The sequence below is a fragment of the Manis pentadactyla genome, chromosome 12, assembly GCF_030020395.1.
Source record: "Manis pentadactyla isolate mManPen7 chromosome 12, mManPen7.hap1, whole genome shotgun sequence".
Classification (NCBI taxonomy): domain Eukaryota; kingdom Metazoa; phylum Chordata; class Mammalia; order Pholidota; family Manidae; genus Manis; species Manis pentadactyla.
Genome location: NC_080030.1, coordinates 43,680,881 through 43,704,392, shown reverse-complemented (window position 1 = coordinate 43,704,392; position 23,512 = coordinate 43,680,881). Strand labels below are relative to the sequence as shown.

The window sequence follows — 23,512 nt, the reverse complement described above, 5'->3', positions numbered from 1 at the left end:
GCTTCACAACTAGACTTCCTGAGACAGAAGAAATTAATCTTCCACAATACAGCCTGGCCCCTAACTGGCATTCTGAACTACTTGCCCTTAGGGTATATATAAAAGCTGAGATAACTTTCAATTAGATGAGCTACAAAGAAAAGAAGCTGATTTCCTTCTGTAATGCCACTTGGTCTTAATACAAACTGCCAAGCAGATAAAAATAGCCCCAAAATGAGACCCTTAATTACAACACCATTTTGCAATTGGATATTAGTAACTAGAAAATCTTACCTGTTTCTCTGTCTGTGTATGTGTTTTTATATATTACCCCTGGATAGTATTGCTAAGCTTGTTTTGTAGCCAGTTAAGGCTGGAGGGAAATGTGGGTTAAAACTCCATTTTGAAGTTGGGTCCTAGCAAATTGCTGCCAGTCCTCATGAGAATTACAGCCTAAAATAACTGTGGCCATTATGTCTCATATAGACTATATATGTGTAAATGGAAGACATTTTTCTACCTCTGGATGTATTGCTAAAAATTGATTTAAAGACAAGCACTTGTCAAAGTTGGGCATTCCAAAACTTTCAGAAATTGTTAGTAAATGTTATGCTAATTTAACTGAAACAGACATGTCTTTATGGTTATCAACTGCCTAGGTTTACTTAGTCATTGAAGTTGATGTTATTTGTTAGATCTGTCAAAAAAAGAGGCTTGACTTTGATGTTTAATGAAGGCTTTGTGGGTAGTCTAGCATGGTTGTTAATAACAAGTGAACTAAGTAAGTGTAGAAAATAAACTTTTTAATTATAATGTGTTACAATAGGTATACCAAAAAACAGCTTGAAAATCCTTTGTGGTAACCTGAAACCTTAAAGTTCTGCTAAGTAATGAATGCCAGTGTAACAGTTTACAATTGCTTCTTAATTTGCATTGAGAATTGGTGTTTCTAAGGGTTTTAAGTTCTAATTAAGACTGCTTGAAATAGTGAGGGAGACATCTCTCTCTGCATGCTAGAAAAGATGTGTGTTTTGGTAGAGGAAGGAGGAAAGGAAATACATTTTTATTGAGGGACAAGAAGGTAATTTTGTCTTAAAGTGAAGCTCGTGATTTAAAGAGGAAAAACTATATAAAGTTGTAAAAAAGGCATGTGGAAGTAAATAAATAAGATTTAATATCAAGTACACCATGAGATTAGAATTTTGTTTACTCACTAAAAGGACAAAGTTTCTTGAACTACTGGTCTGCTCTTAAAATGAAAGATCATGTGTTTTTCTAATTGTTTTATCAGAATGATTTCTTATGCTTAATGTCTCAATAAGGTGTTTGAATACTTAAGACAAAATCTTGATATTAAAAGAACTAGGAGCTAAGTTTTGCTAAAAACTATGTAAACTGTATCTGCCTTTAAAATCTTTTATTGTCACTGGTTAAATGGATAAGTAATGTTTCATGGTGACCTGTTGCTAGGCGGAAAAATAGATATGAGTGGGTAAAGGGAGAATAAGGCCATAAAATCCACTAGAAGGGACTCATAAGTGTTAACCAGATAAAACTAGAGAGCCAGAAAAGACTCAGAGTTAATGAGTTAATCAGTTAGGAGCAACTTGGAATGTCGGGATATTCCCCAGATAAAAGTATCCAAGCATAGCCCATGTCTGCATTGTATCAATTAGATCACGCCATTGTAAGATTTTCTTTAGCCTGCTAAAAGACCACATTTCTGATGGCTGTTAGGCTGGTTTGTCTGCTACTGTCCCCTGAAATCTAGTCATAAGACTTTGGAATTGGACATTAGTTTATTTTTAATTAAACATTTTTACCTGATCAGCTAGATTCTAGTCATTCTATTACTCCTTCTCACCCCCTACCCCATGGTTTTCACCTTTTGTATACCCCTAATATAGTGAAATACTGGAATTGTTTTGACACTATGATGACTAGGATGTAACTGTGGTTCTACCCTGCCACTTAACATTAATCCTGGTTCAGAATGATACCAATAAAATAAATAGTTGCATATTATAGTTTGGATCTCCCCAGGTTTCTTACCTGTGGAACAAGAACACTTAATACTACTTCAGACCAGGTAACTACACTGAGCTAGATACCATATTGATAGCATAAGCTTAAACGAAGGCTTGATATAAATTAAACACTAGTGAACTTAGTATACTTTTTGGACAAGATTCTAGGATTATTAAAAGGATGTTTCCACAATACTTTGAAATACAAGTATTATTAACAAAGGACAAGGAATTTTTCAATTATGCTATATTTTGGTATGATAGCTATGGCACAGGTGTTTTCCTACAATGGCCTTGTAAGATAAATAAATGGGGAAGAATGTCAGTAATAAAAGTTGGCTTATAAATATTTCAAAACTGTAGCCAAATACCAGTGATTCAAGTGTGCCTGATAACTGAGAGGATTCTAGGAGTGGGCCTCAGCACTTCAGTCCATTGTTACCTATCTCATCATCAATGGGATGAGTGTAGAAAGCATGCTGGGCAATTCTGAAGATGATCAGCTTCTGCAGAAAAGTTCCAAAGGAGACTGCCAGTTCTTTTCTATACCGAAATATAATTTGTCTTAGAAAATGGATGGACCTATGTATAGATCCAAAACCATCTGCATTAACTCAAATATGGCAAGTATGGCTTAGGGAGTATCATGTGTGAAAATTTAAGGGTTTAAGTTCAACTAGTCAGCAGTTTGATTGAACAAATTGTACCAAGAACCATACTCCCAGCAAGGCAGACACCACTCAGAAATGTTCATTTTGGAAGTCACACTTTAATGATGGTCTTTGGCAAATGGGAGTATTTTTTAAAGGAAAAACAAGCTTGTGAGTTTAGTTCAGTTTACACTGACTCAGTGCTCACTGCAGATCAGACATTGTGTTAAAATAAACCTTAATACAACACTAAGATGTGGGTCCTGTTCTTGGTCTTGTGGTACAGTAGAGGGAGACAGGGTGCTTAACACATCGCTGTTTAAACACACTATAAACGCTACACAATAGGCTTTTGAAACAGAGTACATTTTAGCCCAGATGATCAGAGACCAGGGAAGGCTTTCTTGTGATAATGACACCTAAAAGGAGTACAGAAGGGTGAGCATGATTTGGCCAAGAAAAGCCTGAAAGGCTGGGAAAGGAACCTTGCCTACAAGAAACCATTGAAGGGATTTAAAAAGTTTACACTAAAAGAGCTACAATATGTAGTTTTGAGTATTTGAGTACATGATTAAAGGAATTAAATTTTGTGTAGCTCCTGAAGAAGACAAATGGAAGTAAATCTCATTCATGAAAATTTATTTGGTGAAACCTTACGGTAAAGCACCCCAACATAAAGCAAATTCAATAAATTCGTGATTGGCTCTCTCATAGTAGGTTCACATGGTCATTTCATTAACCCACAATAACATGATTCTGCATTTTTTACAAGATTATTTTGGATACAACTCACAGACTAAAACCCTGCCATAATGCTGTATCAATTAAAGCTGAACAAATGAGGGGAGGCTGGAGAAATGGGATATTTTAACATGGTATATTTTCAAGTTGGGTGAAATTTGTTGAGAAAGAGGTTGGATGGTAATTTGTTCAGAAAGCTGTGAAAATGATGATTAAACTTAGGTTGGAGATGCCCTCCAAGTATCTTTCATCTATGATCCGAAAGCTCTGAAAAGAAACTATTTGATAGTTTCATGAATAAGAGCGCTAAGTGACAATGAAAAATTCCTAACTTAAGGTTTTATTTATACTACATAAAATTCCCGTATCTTATTAAATCTGGCAGAATTCATCTACTGATAGGAAATGTAACATTATTCAAATTTACTTTCTTTTACTCATGGTTACAAATGCCCCTAAATCAAAGCAAACCTTAAACTTAAAACTTGTCTGCAGTCCAACCTGGTATTCTAAGCCTACATGTCTGGCTCCATTGCTCTACTAATTATTTACTGTATGATCAAGGAAAATTGTGTATATTGCTGTTGGAAACTGAGAAGGGTGCTAACAACATATGTGAAACCTTCAAATTTTGTAACACCAGATAATGCAGATGAAAGGAAAGGCACAAGCTTACCATTCACAGAAGGTAGAAGATGTGCCACCTGGGATCTAGGGTCTTCTGGGGTGAGAATGACTCTGGGCCCACCCAGAGCAAGAATGTTAGCCTGCAGAGTAGAATGGTAGGTGCCTATACTGGTGAAGAGAGGCGACACTGTAGCTTAGGCTGCGGCAAGACATTCATACAGAGGGAAATATAAAGTCGAAGGAAAATTCATAGCTATGTTTTTATTATTAAATATATGTGTTTACCGCTAAGGAATGTATATCCACAAATATGTATGATTTATTTCATTTTTACAACAAAATTATACACGTTGATAGATAAAAAAGTGTATGAAAAAACTATTGTCTCTGAGATAAATGCTTAAAATTTTCTTTTTGATTCTAATTGTTTTGTTATGAATTACTTATGTAATAACAGAAAAGTTTAAGAACAATTCCTGACAATAAAACTATATACAGATTAAAAATTCCTATCAGCAACAATTTCTTTACTTCTCTGATTATCTGGAATTCAAAGTGACTACTAATCTTCAATAAAATATTTCTGAGCAAATATATATATACAAAAGCAGTTGCACATGTGTATTCCATTTAAAAATATTGACCCAAAAAAACAAAACCAAAAAACCCTAAGATAAGGTGGCATAAAAATAACTGAAAATACTTATTAAGACAGAAACACAAAATTACCATAATTACCATTACCAGAAGATAGAGTAAATGAAAACAAACTTCAACTGTGTAATAGTAGTAATTTATCATTAAGGTCTTAACATTTTAATGATGTATTTAATCTGACAAACTATGTAAAGACAATCCTAAAATTGTCTTAAAAAACGACATATTAGGTCATTATTAACATTTGGAAAAGGATAAAGGTGGCACAATTCTATACTCTTGCATATCATCACACTGGCTTCATGTATATGTCACCCATCAAATTTTAGGGAAGTTGGCTCACTTATCAATGACAAATTCTATATTATTGTACAATGTCCAGTTTGGTGATTTAGTTGTAAAATTAAACAAAAGCAAAAATTCTTAGGGAAATGTATTTTCATTTCAAGAAAAAGTTGGGTCTAAGCAGTTGACGAGGTCTCTTCAAACACTGTAATAAAGGAATCTGTCAGAACATTTTCACCTTTAAAAATAATCTGAACACCACAAAAATTGTTAGTTCTGTTTTACTCAGTTCTTTCTGAAAAAAGTATATTATTAAGGAAATAAAATGTGTAAGAATTGAAAAAAAAATCATCCTTGTAATAGAAAGAATAAACATTAACATTGGTTAATGCCACCAAGGAGGGATATACCCTCCATAATTACCATCTGTCGAAAAAAGGCCAGAACTCCTTGAGGGTTGATGGTATTAAGTGCCACAACATTAAAGTTTAAAAGTTCGTGCCATAAGCTGTCCAGAATAGTGTGTCTGAAGGCAGTGTATTCATCAGCACAAAGATTCCTCTGATATTCTTCCACCCATTCTAATTCTTTGCCATCAGTCATCTATCAGACTCTGAGACAGTTAGGGGACTATTCACCTAACAAACGCTGAAAGTAGGCATCAACATTAACAAATTTATGGAAGCTTCCTGTGCAAACTCCACATTTTCCAATAATAGAAATTTGCATAGAAGTTGGAATTCAAAAGGCTAACTTACATGTTTTACCTGAGATCTTATTATAATTACAGTAATTTCATGAGAAAAGTTGTCTAGTAACATAAATTGCTTCTGCATCAGTTCCACAAACAAGACAAGGACCTAAAACATCCAAACTGTTCACAGATAAAGTCCTGTTGGGAAGCAAGCTTGTGATTTCAATGCGGTCTTTCGCAGGATCAGTGCTGAGCCAGGAGCTCATGAGGGACTGGGGAACGTTAGTCTGGTTACTAACGCTATAAGGCAAAAAAGTACTATTTCTTCCCCCTAGAGAAAAAAAGAAAAGGGAAAAACATCTTTCAAGACTAATTTATATTAGTGAACATTCAGAAATTCTGATATTTTAAAAGGGCAGTGATTTAAACTTATTTAATTCTCAGAGTAACAGGATGGCAATTTCTTCACTACACATTTTTGATGGAAGACTTATTTAAGTGATACTAAATTCTCAAATTTTCAAGGGATAATATCTATATCAAATTTGAATTCCTTAGGCAAAGCAGATTTTAACCCTGCCTTTCTGTTTATTCTTTAATGAAAGTCTCAAAAATGTAATAAATTGGCCAGAATTCAAGTAGAATAAATAAGGGAAAAAGAAACCAAAAAGGTAGATAAACACAGAAATATAAGTCCATAGGTAATAAAAAATGACATAATCATGAGAAATTCTGGACATATTTCAAGATAAGTATTTCTAAAAATATATTTCTATATTTCTAAGAAAGATATTTCTGAAACTTGCTTTAAGATTTCCTTTTATTATCTTTTAGATAAATGTTCTTAAAAGTAGAATTTTTGAACATTATCAGATTATACATACTGTTATCTTTAACAGTGCTCTGCAATTAATATAAAACTGGTGAGGCAACAGCACTATTTCAGTTTAAGTTGTAATTTGCAATTTTCTTTCAACTTTCTGACAGATCTAATAAGGATAGATTTCATTTCTTCAGTGAAGGCTGAGTACCTACTATGTGCCAAGCTCCACGCTAAGTGCTGGGAATACAAAGTGAAGTCCCTAATGTTTTAAAGCTTAAGAATTAGTGGATTTAAATTTTGCTGATTCTTGAAAGCCCACCTCAACTTCTTTGTCTAAGGAGGCTTTGAAGATGACTCTAGTTCATATTTCTCTCTCCATTCCTGGCTGGATTCCTCATCATTTGTGTGTACCATTAACTTACTATCTTGTAACATTTCTTATGCCATGGTTTAACTTTCCATATCCCTTTCTCCATAAGGAAATTATACCTTAAAAGCAAGTTGCACAGTTTATACGTTCTACCTTTTCAAAGTGTCTAATACCGTGCCTTGCAATAATAGACACAGAATATAGTAAATGGCTTTATTTCCTGTCTAACCAAAGTCCTTCAAATATAACTTAGTGTACTGGAGGAAAGAAGTAAAAACGAAGGACTTAGTTAATCCTTAGATAAAATTATTTGTTTCTCCACAAATGAAGCTAGCAGAGACAAACTACATGCTCCACACATTACATACTTCTCCACAATATTTCTGGAAAAGTTCTGTATTTTTCCCTTAGTTTTTTTTTCACTACTCCTGTATTATCTTACATTACTCTTGAATACTGTGAAAATTAACACTGAGAACCAACATAGCAACATAGCAAGTTTGGAACCTACCTGGTCTCCTTGCTTCCATTTTTACCATCCCTCTCTACATAGTCCATCCTCTACATAGTAGTAGCCAGAGTGATTACCCTGCTAGTTGCACTGCATCCATCGTGGCCTCCTTGCTGATCTCTACCTGTCTCAGGCCCTTGGTATGTGCTGTTTCCTCTGCCTGGAATGCTTTCATACCTTCACTTCTCTCAGGTGTCTGCTCAAATGTTATCTCCACCAAGTGGCCTCTCCCAATACCAGAACACTCCACCCCTGCCCAATTCTGCTTTACCCTTCTTCATAGTCATCAGTGTATTTGGCCCAGTTCTTTCCCTTTTTGCTGTCAGCTCCCTTTCCCACTTTTCCATGCTCTACTATGTACTATAGGGACAAACTCCATTTTTCAGGTTCCCTTGCCATCTGTGTTCCAGGTGGACCCTGCCAATGGGAGGAAGGGTCAACTACTGTGAGCAACTGGAAGGCAGGTGAGGAGAGAAGCTCCAGGATGACACTGGCAGTTAATTCCAGCCCTGGCTGAGGTGGAACTTTTTCTCCTGATCCAAAACCAACTTTGACACATGTCCAACAGTGCAGCAGTAGAGTTATTAATAATTCCTTATTTCTGGGCATTATTCATTCTTTTTTCCTATTTGTTCTTCCAGCTTCTTTCATACTTTTATTCTTCTAGCCCTTCTAAAACACATGAAAACAATTCCTTCTAAATCTAGTAGAGTTTCTGTTTTTCTGACCGGATCTTTACGAAACATTATCTACTTATTGTCTGCTAGAAAATTTTCTCTGTGTGCAGACTCTCTGTTCTGCTCACTGTTGTAGGCTCCATCCCCTAGAAAAGTGCCTAGCACATGGCAGGCATTTGATGAAAAATTGCTGAGTAAATGAATAAATGACCTTTGGAACCACAGACAAACTCAAAAAACAGGAAGCTTGGCAAATACCCATAACAAAGAAATTCCCCTTGATTTTAAGTGTATAGTTTCTGGCCAACCTTACATTCATCTTTAATCAGGAGATAGGGCCTTTTAGTCTGAGGAAAAACCAGTACTTTAATAGACCAACTTTTGTTTTGCCATACACCCTTGGCAATGTAATATAAGAGCTGTCAATGCCTATCCCATAGCATGAGGACCCCAGACAATGTACTCAAAACAAGACACCTGGCTGTCCAAAGTTAGCCAGCATTTCTGGTTCTCAGTAGTATAGCAGTAAGTAGCTGACAGTCAGAATTCAATCCCTATGATTCTAGAATTTACCCTAAAGCAGGAGAATGGAAACATTTTGCCATTCTTTAATGTTAAAAATCTGAGAATTTCTAATTTGGTATTTAAAAATGTAATAAAATCACACACAAGAATGTTCATTAAAACTTTTTACCTTGATGAAAGAGTGATGATTTCTCAGATACATCTGCAGAGGCATCCCAGTGCCAGAGGGACCCATCTTCAGAACAGGTAAACAGATGATCTGGGTTGGACGGGTGGAAGTGCACTTCCCACACTAAAGGTAAGAACCAAGACACTTATTCCCTATGCAGATTAGTTGAACAAATAGTAAAAGCCTGTCTCTAGGCATCAGCTTTATTAACCTCCATAACACACCTTCAAACCCCAAGTCTGTGATAAAAATCAAAGGCTTCAGAATTTAAGAAAAAAACACAATGGCTCTCCAAATGGCTCTAACAGGTAGGTAGGTAAAGAAGCCAAGTAAGTCTACTTGTGTACTAGGCCTGAAAATAAATGCTAATCCCTTGACCTATTATATTTTTTTATGGAAAGGTATGACAGTGGGGTAATTCTGAAAAGATTTTTTTTAAATTGGTAAATTCTATTTTCAATTCCTGTGTTATTAATGTATGAAAGTTATATTATTAGATAGACTGAGAGAGAAGACCATACAGGTAATTCAGAAATGGATTTCTAAGAGGCAGAGTCCAGTTTTGGTTCATGACAGAACTCTGGATACTTCTGGTCTGTATAACAGACATAGCAACTAAGTGCACCTAGCAAACCAAGACCTGGCAGTGCCCCAAGAATCTGGATCCAGTTTCAGATGGACAGCTTTAAAGAAGCCAATCTGGGAGCCAATGACTGGCCAAGACCCCTTGAAAATTATCTGCAGATAAAACGGGTAGTCTGTGCACAAGAATTCTGTGATTCTGGGGTGGCTGACGTTCAAAAGGCAGCATAGAAAGTGCCCGGGTATAGCATAAAAAGAGCAAGGCACATATTATAGACTGGCAATTTTCCTTCTGACAGTTGCCACAATTAAACATCATGCTACAGAATATAAAGACATCACCTTCCTCAGGAGGAGAAGAATGTTCTGGTGTTCTGGTGAATCCCTATATAAAGTACATAGATACTGTTTCATTAAACAAAGTGAAAAAAAAACAGCCTGTAGAGTCAAAAGAAAACAGCCCAAATCTAGATTTTTAAGTCTTTATTTTCAAACTAGAAAACCTTTGGCAAAACATATTTATTTCATTTCTAGCCACGAATCAAGATGAATTTAAAATAATATATTACAATCCACTGCATTTGTGTGTATTGCTCAACAATACAGGCTGGCAGTTAAAAATGGGCTGATAAAAAAGTGTGTAATTCTACTACCACTGGGTTAGGCAGCACCAGACTCCAGGAGGGCATACCGTATTCCCACACTGGAGAAAATTTTCTTTGCTTTTATTTGCTTCTTAAATATAATCCTAAAAGTCATTTATCTTTCCAAGGTAATGGTGAACTTACTTAAACTGAGAGTTGAAATACTGGTATAAAGTTTGCTCTTTGTTCTTTTATTCAAGCAGGGATTGATACCAACTTCTCTTAAGTCAGAATTTAAAGCTATAATCCTCTCTGGCATGATATCTAAGACGGGTGATAAATAAAAAATTTCTGTCCAGCCAAAAAATTCCCCACCAAAATCAAGACACAAACACACACACACAAAACCCAAAACAAAACAAAGACACATGTCTACTGTTCTTGTTAGAAAGAGAAAAAGGTACAATAAATTGAGGAACACAGATTTTTAAATATAAAATAATATCAGATATTAAAAAGTCTGCATTTGCATGGGAAAAGGACATTCTCACATATATAAACTGGTATTATTTTATGTAGAATAGTTTGACAACATGTATCATAATTTTTAAATTATGCAAACTTTGTGGCTCATCAATCCTATTTCTAAAAAGTTATATTAAGAAAATAAGTGTATAAAGACAAACATGTAAGGATAACCACAGTGGTTTGGATATAGTATTGAAACACGTTGAAGAACTTAAATGTCAAATAAAAAAGGATTAGTTAATTATTATAAATTTATGTAATTCCCCCAAAAGCTGTGATATAGATGCATATCTATTGTTATGGAAAGCTGCTTATAATATGTCACATAACTCACCCAACAAAAACTACATAGCTACACAACACTTACTTTCAGCTTCATGAGCTTTCAGCAGAGACACAGGCATAGTACCTTGTCTAACATCCCAAATACTCAACATTCCATCCTGGCCACCAGTAGCTACAACATGCTGCTGGTTGGGATGTCTATCAACACAGTGGAGTGGCACTCGGTCACCAGTCCTTTTATGGAGATACAATGACATCAAACATGTTGCAAAATATAATTTATTTTTGTATAACCCATGGAACACGTCTTGCTCTAGTACCTAAATAACAACTTTGTCGCTGGAGCTTCTGACTGAACTTAAATCATGCCAAAAAACTCACTATATTAAATGTCCCTAAACATCAGAATTTTGGGGGGTGGTATTAAAGGCCAATTCTCTCTTCAATTTGGAGACATGGAGAGGAAGATAATCTGATGGTTAAGGTGTACAAAATGCATTTCCATTTTCTGGCTTTTTAGAAAAATTACATATCAATTAAATAGCATATTCTTTACTCCTACCTTATTTAATGCTTAGTTTATATAATTATTTTTCAGTTTGACACATTTTATTTTATTAGAGAAGGTTGCACACATAGAAAAGGGGATTTCTGCTCAGAAAAAATATCTTGGATTGTATTAATCACATCTAGAGTATCTTACATGCACTATTTATGGAATCATTTGATGTACAGAAGTTCCCCATTAAATAACAGACTTCAGAGATAAAGGCCCTGAATCAATAAAGTATTACTAAATACAGCATGCTGGTATTAAGCCCATCAAATTATATTTGCTTTATTAAATTTAATCAGGGATCATTCTCTTAAAATTCAATTAAAATACAATATGGTTTAAAGTCAGTTGCTACATACAATTGAACAAATTAATTCTGCATTTTGCTACTGAAATTACAAATCAAAACTTACAGTGATAATATCTGGGAGGGCTCATTTCCTTGTTGTCTGAAATCCCATATTTTTAACTGTCCAATTGAATTTACTGTAAGAATCTCAGGAGTTCGAAGGAAGGTTACAGCATGGAGAGTACTGCTATCTGCATTGTCTACAAATAAAGAAAATAAGTAATTAGTACCCCCTTTCCATGAAAATCTTAAGTCAATTCCTTCTATTTATTGAAATATTACCAGTGAGATTCTAAATAAGTTAGTTTAATTTCTACAGAAAAACGGAGAATAATGTACATATTAAAATGGACTCTCCCTTGATAGAAAATGTTATTGTTCACAGGACATGTTTTCCAAATAGTGGGCTGAGTTTTCACATATTTCTCTATTTCCGCTTAAGATTGTTATCCTCTCTTTCTGAGATGGCTGTTCAACCTCCTCTATAACCAATTTTATTTCCCACCAGTGCTTAACCTATAGCCTTCATTTTATTGATCTAAACCCTAGTGCTTCATACATAGCCTATCCTGAACTTGTAGTACTCTGCTGACTTATCTCAGATCTATTAATTTTTATGCTCATCAATTCTCTCCTCATCCATGAAGTTGTTCCTGATTGCTATAATGGTCTTTTTACTTTTCCTAGAGTGTTTAAGCTTATACCACATAATTAGGATATACTTACAGACTTGTTCTGTTACACTCCTCCAACCACCAAACAATGGTCCTTAACAGTTAAATAAGTTCCTCAGTACTAAAAATCACAATAAATAGCACAAAAACTGTGAATCAGCCCATGAACTGGACTCCATCCATAGAAGTTCTAATTCAGGAAGTGTACGGTGGTGGGCAGCTAAAAATTTCCTCAGGTAAGTCTGTGTGAGACACAGTTCAGAATTACACTAGAATAATCCTTCTAAAGCATGATAAACAGCACATCACACCCTTGCTAAAACATTTTCAATGGCTCCTTAGTTGCCCACCTAACAAAATGTAACTTCAGTAGCTGTGCATCAGACCCTCCCAACCTGGCCCCAATTACCTTTCTTGCTTTATCTGTCACCTCTCCTATATAAACATCTAAAGTCAGGTCAAGCTACACTTTTTGTCATTCTCTGAATGGCCTTATTCTGCCTCCAAATTATTCCCTTTGTTTGGTGCGCCATCTATTAGTATTATTTATGGTCTAGAACCCAGATTAAATTGCCACCTGCCCTCAATTCTTTAACCAGTAATTCCCCCTCCAACCAAAAAAAAACGTTTTTTCTCCTCTGTAGTGCCTCATTCATACATACCTTATCAACATACTGTCTTGATAAAGAGATCCTGCTTTGTATATTTTTATATCCCTCAAATGTCTAGCACTGTGTTTACTCAACACATGGTAGGTGCTCAGTTACTATGTAATGGGTAAAAGAAATATAATGACTTTTCTTACCTATAGTTCTCACAGCTTCCTTATGATCAGCTCTGAAAAGATTTATTCGACCATCTTCTCCAACTGTGACAATTTCTGGGTTGTTGCACACAACACCTGTGCATGGAGCACTGCTACAGGAAGGACTGCCAGGACCTGTATGGTAGTGAGCTGTTGTCCACTGCTGGCTGACTGACAGAGTCTAGGTGTCAGAAATGAGAGTATGATTAAAGCAAAGCAAAGTTCTAAAAACTAGCACTTTCCTCCAACTAAAGAGTATTTTAAAACTGTCTCACACACTTCTAGAAAAAGAGTAACTCTCTTTTTCCTTTGTATTGCCTAGTTTTAAAGTTTCGAAACTACTTCCATCAAAGCATTATAATGGGATCAGATTCAAAGGAACGCTGTTTGTTAATACCTCAAACTGAAAGTAAGACGATGTTTTTTGGGTATCAGGTAGTTGTGTGTATTCTAAAGCAACTCTAAATTCTTTTTTTCTTAATTAAGGTACATTAATATACAATCTTATGAAGGTTTCACATGAGCAACATTGTGGTTCCAACATTCACCCATATCATCAAGACCCCCCCACACCCCACTGCAATTACTGTCCATCAGCATCCTAAGATGTTATAGTGCAACTCTAAATTCTTGAGGGAATTAGCCTGTATTTAAGATAAAAATCTACAGTGCTTCCTAAATGACTCCATTAAAAAAATAATAAGATCTGGGCTTTATATTTACTAGGAATGCCTTTCTGCAAGGTGACCTTTCTTAATCCCAAAATCTAAATAAGCATTCTCTTCCAGCAACTTAAAATTGTTACTACAAGTGGGGCTATTTTAAAGGACTGTCCTCACCACTATGCTGTGAAGGTCAGCCCTCTTGGGCTTTTAGCACACAAGAAAGCTGCTGAGCAAACGCCAAGTCTTCATATGGTGGACCCTCTCTTCTAATTAAAACTTAGGTTCTATCCACAGAAACAAAGTAGCTGTTCCTATTCTCTCTCATGATACCTGAGCTAGGAGTTACTCTTTTTTTCTTCAAAAGACAAAAATTAGAAGAAAATTACTTGCCAGAATACCATAATGTTAGGTCTAAACTAAGAGAATTTAAGAGATACTCAATTTTAAAAGAAGTCCACACAAACATGGTTCTAAGATTAATACATTGAAAGATGGGTAATATTTTTTCCCCTCCATGTTTTGAGACTATAAAACTTAATTATTTGTGTCATTTTTAAGTACAGTCTTCTTTAAACCTTCCTGAAAATAATTAAAATACAAATCCAGTTTTCAAGCAAAAATTATTTACCTGGTTATTTGGATGGTGAAGGAAAACCGTTATACATCCTGTTGATGAAGCAGCTACAATTCTTTCCTGGTCAAAAAACTAAACAGAAAATTCCTGCTTGTTTCAGAAATATCAGTAGGGGGAAGCCCATTTGTTCAGCTCAATTAGTAGTATAACAATTTTAAAGTGCAAAGAACCTCTAATATATAATAAAATGCAAAGAGCTAAGCAAATAAAATGTGATGCAATCTGAAATTCAAACTGCTATTACATATAGAAGTATTTTTTCATGAAAAATAAATGACAATAGTCTTTTCCCTAACTCGTGTCCCTGTACTGATTTAATTTTGAACCACTACCATAAAGATTTAGAAAAGTATCGTTCCTGGGGTTAAGCGGCTTTCTACAGAAGAAAATTCAGAGACTTTTGAAGTTATACAGCCCAAGATGTGAAAACTTAATTCCATTTCTACCACTTACTATTTGCTCTAAGGTCTTGGTCAAGTTTTGTAAGCCCTGGTAAACCTTTAAAACAGTTTTAGGGACGACTAATCCCTGCTTAGGAAGTTGTTATGAGAATTCAGAAAGCAGAAACACATAAAGTGCCTTGCAAAGTGTTTGTCATATAGTATGTATTCAAAAGATATGTTTCCTCATTGATAAAAAAGAGATAATACTTGATTCACAAGCATGTCATGAGAATTAAATTAACTTACGTAAAACTACCCAAAAGTGCTTAGCACATAGTAGATGGTGAATAATTAAACTAGGATTAAAAAACTAGGATTAAACCCACATCCCCTTCCCCACTTCTAATTCTACCGCTAAGAGGCTATATGTGATGCTGGCAAATCAAACTAGAGAGAACTCAGTTTTCTGCAAACCCGGGGAGACTAGACAAACTTCAGGGTCTTTCGTATCTCTAAATGTATTACTCTCAGTTTTTAAAATGTTAGCTTTTATCTACTATACAAACTTACTTGTAGATCCATTACATCACCAATGTGTCTGATATCACACAATAATTGATGGTCTCCTTCAAATCCTCCATCAGAGTCCAAGTTTCCAAAATCTCCAATAGACCACAGTGAAACATAATTTTCCTGCAAAGCAGAAAGTTTTATCTTGAGATGAAATATCCTTCAAACTCTCGGAAATTCAAGGTTGCATTGCCTTAAAGCAACCTTTCTTTAAAAGCATCTCAGACAAGTGGTAATAGCTTAAAACACAAGGATATGCGAGGCCTAGGCACACCATCGATGGCTCTGACGTACAGGTCAACCGAGCCCGAAACGGGCGGCTCCGGGGAAGGAGAAGGGCAAGGGGCTAGAAGGCGAGAGATTTCGCGCGCCGGGGGGCAGGGGCGCGGTTCCAGGAAAGCAGGCTGGGGCTTCCCAGCCCAGACTAGGAATACCTCATTGTCCCAAGAGCCCGTAGCGAAGGTCTCGGTGGTCTGCAGGCTCCCCGGAGGTACCGGTCGCCAGCGGGTTTTGCTGATTTTCTGAGACACAAACTTGGCATAAATTTCCTCCATGCCTGACACAGCCGCACAGACACCACGCAGCACAACGCGTGCCTTTCACTCCCGCCCCTTCCCGCGGAACCCTGATTGGACCAGACCTAACGGGGCGGACGGTGGCTGCGGAGAGCCAATTCTCATCCGTAAGGCAGTGCGGGCACCGCCACCCCGCAAGCCTGAAGAAGTTGGGACGCCTTTCCCTCCTGAGGCGGCTCGGAACAGAGGCAGAAGTGTACCGTTCCGTGTGCTGTAGGACCTGCTCCTAATCTGTAAAATCAGCATAGGAACACCGAGACAATGCATTTGTGCAATAATTGTGCAATGTAAAACAAATTTAAGAACAAAAGCAATATAAAATCAATCCAAGAGAAACCACCTAGTAACCACACCTGATCATCCAGTTTTGCATTTCACTGCTCAAAGATTCAAAATTCTTGAATTCTTATGGAAGTACGTCCATTAACGTACCACCATTATTCTAAAACGCTCTTTCTTTGCCTCCCAAATTCCTTGCTTCAAAGTTTTTAATAAACCCTGTCGGAGCCAGGAGTTGTAATTAGGGACTCCAGTTTAGTTTTGACGCCCATTGTCCAGCTGCGTAACCTTCCTCAATTCTCCATTTATGCATATAATTAAGAATGAGTTTGATATGTATCGTGGACAGCCCAGGAATAGGTGCCCTAGGCTTCTTCTGTGCTTTTGATTGCAACTGTAAGATCCTTTTATTCCTCTCTACTTCTCAGAATCCTGCCCACCGTTCAAGGGCCGGTTTCTTCCCTATCTTTTCCTGATTACCCCAGCCCATAAAAATTGCACGGGATATCTGGACTACCAATAGCACTTAGATTTTGCCCTCCGTTGCTAGTTTTTTTAATGCAGATCTTGTCAATTAGAATGCAAATCATACTGCATAAATGAAGTATGATACTTATCTTTAAAAAACTATATTATCTTCGTAAGTATGTTGGTTGTCTCTTTAAAAGGGGCCATGATATTTTGATGTTGTTTTTATCTGGTATTAGCAAGTCTTATTTCAGAGCCACAGCTTATGAAAGAACTACATGTAAATGTAACCCATCCAGATCAGCTTTAATGAGAGTTATCAGGTTCTTATTGGGGATAGACTGGCTTTTTTTCACTTGAACTCTATCAGGAAACTACAGAGACATGAAATATAAAACTATTAGAGTTCCAAACAACAATTTTATTCTTAACACTGAAGTAGACAACACCGTATTGAGTATAGTTTCATTTATGGTCACAGAATATCAGAAAATAGGTCATGTACATTTTGCATAGGAGGTAGGCTTGAGTATCACAGTTGCCAAAATCTGGTGAGAACTGGAATTTGAAAATTGCTGCTCACGCAGTAGTATTAATGTCTTAACTTAGCTTTGTTTCCTTCCTTAAAAGTTTATTGTACCAAATGATGAGTGGATTCTCAATCTTAGTCTGGTTGGAAGTCAGCCGGTTGGACGATACAGGTACTGTTGTTCCCCGTCAGGCTCTCAAAGGTCTTGGAGGGCTGATAGCAATAAAACTGGTGTCCATTCTAACGGTGGTACTTGAGGTTAATTAGCTGAAAAATACTATGATATTTTTAACCAGTTGTATGTTCTAAGGAGCAAGCATTCCCCACGCTCCTTCCCATCCCCTATGTCATGGTGTTTTTCCGCTCGCTGAATCGGTGCTTTACAGAGTTGAGAACCAACCAGGGTCCTACAGGTATCTGCTAAGCAAACATTGACATACTTGTCACAAAGCCAGAGGCTGTAGTACTATAAGTTAGAGAGGGCCTTTGCCTCCTGTTCTACTAAGATTCAGGGTCCACAATAGGGAGCTCTGACTCTAACCGACCTAAATATTAGTCAACTGGGTTGGATGAGGCAAAATGGAGAAGCCCACCGTCCAACAATCTGGACAGCTATAGGGGCAGACCTGTCGCTCGCAACAGCTGAACCAGCTGAGACTGTTGAGCCACCGGCAGCAGTGGAACCAAATCGGCGAACCGGCGGCACATATCTGCTCCACCATTCCGCCACCGCGCTCGGTGACCAGACCCGCAGCCAGGAGAGCAACGGATCACGCTGGGCCCACCCGGCCTTGCTGCAGGGCGAACCCAGCAAGGAGGCGGTGTGCAACCTGAGGTATCAGAAAGGGGCACGCGGCGACAGCGGCGCTGGCCCTCCAGCTCTTCCCGTGCAATCGCAGGAGCCACAGGCGTGGTTGGTAGGGCACAGGACCATCCAAGCCCCCGGACCCACCCTGCCGCACCCGAGGCCGCGCGGCGTCATACAGCGCATGCGTGCCGCGGGGGATGCCGGGAGCGCGCAGTGGCGGCTCGGGCGGCGACGGCAGTAACAGCGGCGGTTACGACGGAGGCGCCAGCAGGGCGGTAACCGTGTGGGAGGTAGTCTCATTCTTCGGGAAGCTGCTCGGTATCGCCGCCGCGCTGAAGGTGCTTCTGTACCTGCTCCGGGTGTGCTTAGCGATGGCCTGGAAATCCGGCGGCGCCAGCCACTCGGAGCTAATCCACAATCTCCGCAGTAAGTGCCACCACCGCACGGCGTGGGGCGACTGGGCCAGGCCAGGCCTCGGCCTGGTTCTCCGGGGCCGTCCGGAACGTTCCACCCCCGTGCCCGCTGGAGGGGCTGAGCTCCGGGTTGCACTATCAGCCTTGATCGGCCTGCGCTTGCGATCGCGTCCCCCGCTACCTGTCACTCATCAGCTCCGTGGACTCGAACAGAAGAGCGAGCCAGGGGCCGCAGTTGGTGGGCAGGGACAGGCGTCCCCCCGAGGGTCTGGGGGCGTCGGCGCTTCGCAGGTGGTGGGGCTCTCGCTCGGATCTGCCGCCTGCCCGTCCGGGTGTAGCGGGAGGGACCATATTTTGCCGCGGCCTGGAAGCGGGGCTGGAACCGATGGGACCCCACCCTCGACCCCCGCGTCTTCTTACCGTCCTCCTCCATAATCGACCTCGGTGCTGGCTTTTTTCCTGCCTCCCCCGCCCTGCGTTTTTTCCACTGGAGGGAGATGCCACTGTTTGATACCGGCGAGGGGAGGGAGAGAAAGATGAGAGATTATTGTCATTGCGAATGCTGAGAGAAATTTCTGGGACTGCTGTTGGGTGGAAAGCCTCGTAGGGCGTGGAGGAAGAAGTAATCAGGAGACGCTGTTCGTGAGATATTTGTTTGAGGAGGCTTTAGGGTTCCTGGGATCCGCGAACGATTGTGTGTGTGTGGAACGTTACAACTTTTTTCAAGGCCATGTGCTCTGAAAGCCTTGTGTGAGTTTCCTTGTATCATTCTCTTCAGTTATTGCATTCCTTACACCGATGATAATTATGAGTGCTGTGTCACTTTCTTTTTTTAAATAGAAATACAGTGTCGCTGTCCGATCGGGAGTCTAGAAGGACTGCAGTCCGTAACATTCCCTCTGGTCAGAATTTGCAGCATTCTCTTTGCCACCAACTTTGCAAATATTCATATCCTGCCACGTCGTATTTTCAATTATTATGTGTTATTTAGCTTTTCATGAGTTTTTCATGATTTCTAATTCTATTTGTAATCTCCTTGAGGGCTTGAACTTTTCCCCCTTAATATCTTCGAATCCTCTTTAAGAACTTAATATTCATTCCTTTTTCATAAATGTCAATGTACATTATATGCTTGGATCTGTGCTATGAACACCAAGATGAGAGAAATAAATAGTAATGCCTGACACATGGTTAGTACATAATAATTAGTCATTTGACTTTTTTTTTTTTTTACAATACTTAAAATTTGGAAATTGTGTCCTTAATATTTAGTAATGAAGAATGTTTAGATTTCAAAATTCTGTCAACCATTACCAGTATTTACTTTATGGAAGGGTATTTGATTGGAAGTGGACATTTATAACCCGGGGCGGTATTATGAAGTGTGATTTAGGTTCCCATGGATTGCACATAAACTCAATATTTTGGAAATATTTTAATACAGTTTCTTAAAATGGTTTAGTGCCTGCTATTACGGTGTACCCATTGCATACTTGAAACATTCTATAGACGAATTATGATTAAGTAATTTTCCACCGGTAGGTTATCTCAGTAGGCACTTGGCTCTGGCAACGATTTGTAATCAATAAGGCTCTTAAAGTCTCTCCTCTTTGAGCCAAATTTGTGGTTAGCAAGACTAGCTCTTTTCCCAGTGGTTTTATAATCACTTCAGTGTATCATATTACTGTTTTTAGCTAAAATTTTTATGGATGTTTTTCTGTCAGAAAATTGAATAATGTTTAATATACATGGATGTTGATATTACAAATACTTAGTTTTATACTAGATCTCTGTAGGAGGAAATTACATTATATAGCCTCTTGTAACACTGCAACTTTAGTTTCAATGTTTTGTTGAATTAATCCTAGGTAATAGGTTTCATTTCTATTTATTTACTATAAATGTAAATTAGCTCATGTAAAAATTTCAATTGGTACAGCATTTGAAAATTTCTCATTCTTTCTTGGTTATTTGACTTTTGTGTATCTTTCTAACTTAAAGGCTTCTAATTTAATCTTTAGAAAAAGATTAAAATGTGATTATATTGACGTTGAATGAAGAGGGATCTGCATATTGGAGGAAGCCAGTAACATTTTTAATGGTTTTTTTTTTTAATAAATCAAGTTCATGATTGCTTTAGTTTTAATATTATAATAATTTTATTGAAAATATCTACTGAGTTTTTAATTTTATAAGACATTGTAATAGAAATATTGTATTTAATTTCATAGTTGATATATTATTTACAGGATATTGTATAGTGTAATGGTACATCTCATAATATCCATAACTTATGATGACAGCTGCTCTCAAGTAACTTAGAACGGTGGTCTAAAACTTGAGCATGCTTTAAAATCTCCTGGATCACCTGGAGAGCTTGTTAAAACACAGATTTCTAGAGCTCAAGGATCTGTATTTCTAACAAATTTCTAAATAATTCTGGCTGATCCAAGGATTATACACTGAAATCACTGACATAGAGAATTCAAAATTACAAGGTTAAACTCAGTCAGTGTTTGAGCTGAATCAGTTTTATGTTTTAAAATAAGGTTTTAGGGAGAAAGTCTGTCCAGTAGAGCTCGCAGTAATGTGTTTGTGCTGTTGAATATGGTATCTACTAGCCGCATGTGGTATTAAGCATTTGAAATGTGATTAGTACGATTAGGGAACTGGGTTTTTATGTTATTTAACTCAATTAAATAGCAACATGTGGCTAGTGGTTATCATATTGGATAGTGCAGGTCTGTAGAAATGAAAAATTCTGTTATTTTATAATTATAAGCAATTATGGGGCTGATAAGGTGCTTATGAAAGAAATCAATTTAAAACAACTCTGAGCCTGCTTAATCCAGGAAATGTGACAATTTAATGTTTATATTAGAGTTGTTTTCTTCTTTTATTGGGATAGTTTTAAGCCATGGTAAAAGTTAGGAAAAGAGGGGGGGCAGGAGTAGATGGCATTGAGATAATGTGTTCTAGAGCAGGAGCCTCTAAACCAGAGCATTTGTGAGACTTAACTAATAGACTTCAGATGCTGCTCTGGCCCCCTAAAGCAGTGCTGACAATTGTTCTTTTATCTGTTTTTGTTTGTTAAAACACAATCAACCATTTGACCAAATGAATCAGTTATTTCTACGTTGGTTTCTTTTGCATCCTTGGTTGTGTTGTTTTGCATGTATAATGTTGATAGGATTTGTCATTCAGTCAACTGATCCTTGATTATCTTCTGTATGCCAGTCACTGGGGATTCAACAGTGAACAAAACAAGCATCCATTCTCTCTTTTAGCTTACTTGTAGTGAGAGCAGACAAATAAAATATGTATCACATGATAAATGACAAAGTAGGAAAGGAGGAAAGGGAATGTGGTGTAGTAAGTAGGTTTGCAGTCATGGGGGAGAAGGCCTTGCTAAGGTGTCATTTGAGTAGAAAGTTGGGTGGAGAGGAATTTAAAGAAATTCAAGCCATGCAGATAGAGCTGGGGGACGAGCATGCCAGGTAGAGAAAATAGCATGTGCTAGATTTGAATTTGGGGTGTGAGATTATGGTTAAAGTCAAACATACATGATGCACAGGTTTCAGGCCTGGGAAACTGGAATGATTTGCCATTTCTGAGTAGGAAATAACAAGTGAGAGAAAGCAGGGATTTTGGAGTGCAAGAAGGTGTAGGGGAGAGCAGGAGTTAATTTTGGGGTTTGGGATGCTTATAAAACACTTAAGTGAAGACCTTTAGTAGTCATTTGTATATATAAGAATTATGATAATTTCTAGTTTTTCTATCCTTATTTCTGTAAATAAATTGAAATTATTTTAAAATTCAATTTTAGAGTGTCAGTTCTTAGCCACTGTAGCATAACTAGTGGAAAATAATATTCCATTAGTTTTATCATGGGTATTAATGGGCCAAATATAACTAGTTAATAAAATCCTAAGGGACTGTTTTCAGAAATTGGAGCCTCATTTAGAAAACAAAGTACCTCCTCATTTTAACTTACTTCAAGGCATTCTTATGGGCACATACTATTAAGTGTACTTACAGTACATTGAATAAGGTTTAACTTCTATGATTTTAGTGTAAGTGTGTCTATTTAAGTTTTTAGAAGTTCTATTAGACAGCACTAGATTTGGATGCTAGGTTGTATTCCATTATTTAATGGGGTCTTAGTTCAGTTGTGTTGTTTCACACACACATATATATATATATATTTTGGGTATTGCATTTAGCTTTGTTCAACACGCTTTTAAGAAGAGCAGTGAAAACTCGATCAGACAAGGGTGGTCAAGATGACAAGAGCTGTTGTCATTTTATGTGATGATTTGATGGGATTGAGATTGGTTTAGCAATGAGAAAGCTTGGGAGCGCAAAAGTGTTTAAATATTTGAAGAAATGTTATGTAGTAGAGAGTCAAACCGGGACAAATGGGAGGTATATTTTGGCTCATTATAAGGAAGTATTCACAAAGCTATTCTAACAATCGAAGTGTTGGCTTTGAAAATAATGTTTTCTGTTTTCTGAAGCAAGAATGGCCGATCACTTCACTGTAAGGGATATTGTAGAAGAGATTTGTCATCAGCTTTGACTGTGCACTAGACCTCTAAGGATCCTTCCAAATCTAAGATGCTGTAATTTAAATCACATCATGGATTGTAAGAAATCGTGTGTGTGTGTGTGTCTGTCTGTCTGTCTGTCTGTCCCTGTGTGTTTAGGAGGGAGCCACAGAAGTTAATGCTTGGTACCTGTTTTTAGAGTTTTACATAACATTTTAGATTTTCAGAGATGTAGGAGTCCATTGAACGTTGTCCTTTGACAAATAGTTAACTTTATGTAGCTATTAAGAGCAATGATCTAGAAAAAGATGTATTTTTAAATACTCTCTGGTAGTTAGAGGATATGCTTTATCATAAGTTGCCATCACATAAAATTCTTTGATTATACTGTGAATTTAAAAGTAATTCCTTTCAAACTTTCGGTACCAAGAGTATCTCAAGCTCTACTTACCTCATATCATGCCTAATTATTCTAGATGGGAAGTAAAAGGTGACCATTTTGTTCATTTTTCATTATTTTCCCTGGCATGTTGATAGTTGAGA

The 23,512-nt window shown here is 37.4% G+C and overlaps 2 protein-coding genes across 8 annotated transcripts in view; one reads left to right on the top strand and one right to left on the bottom strand.

The window, feature by feature from the left end:
• Positions 1 to 2,755: 2,755 nt before the first annotated feature.
• Positions 2,756 to 16,038, bottom strand: NUP43 (nucleoporin 43). 2 transcript variants are annotated; one of them, XM_036906940.2, is made up of 9 exons: positions 15,785 to 15,961; positions 15,351 to 15,473; positions 14,392 to 14,469; positions 13,099 to 13,279; positions 11,684 to 11,819; positions 10,797 to 10,948; positions 10,106 to 10,225; positions 8,736 to 8,858; positions 2,756 to 5,991 (listed from the first exon to the last, which is right to left on the bottom strand). In XM_036906940.2, the coding sequence occupies exons 1-9, from the start codon at positions 15,902 to 15,904 to the stop codon at positions 5,762 to 5,764; spliced, it is 1,263 nt and encodes a 420-aa protein (XP_036762835.1). In that variant the 5' UTR covers positions 15,905 to 15,961; the 3' UTR covers positions 2,756 to 5,761. The 2 variants fall into 2 exon arrangements, with proteins under 2 accessions (XP_036762835.1, XP_036762838.1); XM_036906943.2 differs by lacking the exon at positions 10,106 to 10,225 and having other exon boundaries at positions 15,785 to 16,038.
• A 2,153-nt stretch (positions 16,039 to 18,191) lies between these two features.
• PCMT1 (protein-L-isoaspartate (D-aspartate) O-methyltransferase) overlaps positions 18,192 to 23,512 on the top strand; it is a 42,164-nt gene continuing 36,843 nt past the window's right edge. For all 6 annotated transcript variants that reach the window (XM_036906948.2, XM_036906946.2, XM_036906949.2 and 3 more), the window contains exon 1: positions 18,192 to 18,435. In XM_036906948.2, coding sequence (XP_036762843.1) covers positions 18,207 to 18,435 — 229 coding nt within the window. In that variant the 5' untranslated portion in view covers positions 18,192 to 18,206. The remainder of the gene's footprint in view (positions 18,436 to 23,512) is intronic.

Coding starts and splice junctions, on each gene's coding strand:
- NUP43 (XM_036906940.2), bottom strand. CDS start 15,904: ATGGAGGAAATTTATGCCAAGTTTGTGTCTCAGAAAATCAGCAAAACC. Junction 13,280..14,391: donor TTCACCATCCAAATAACCAG/GTAAATAATTTT, acceptor TCTGACACCTAG/ACTCTGTCAGTCAGCCAGCA. Junction 10,949..11,683: donor CCCTCCCAGATATTATCACT/GTAAGTTTTGAT, acceptor TCTCCATAAAAG/GACTGGTGACCGAGTGCCAC.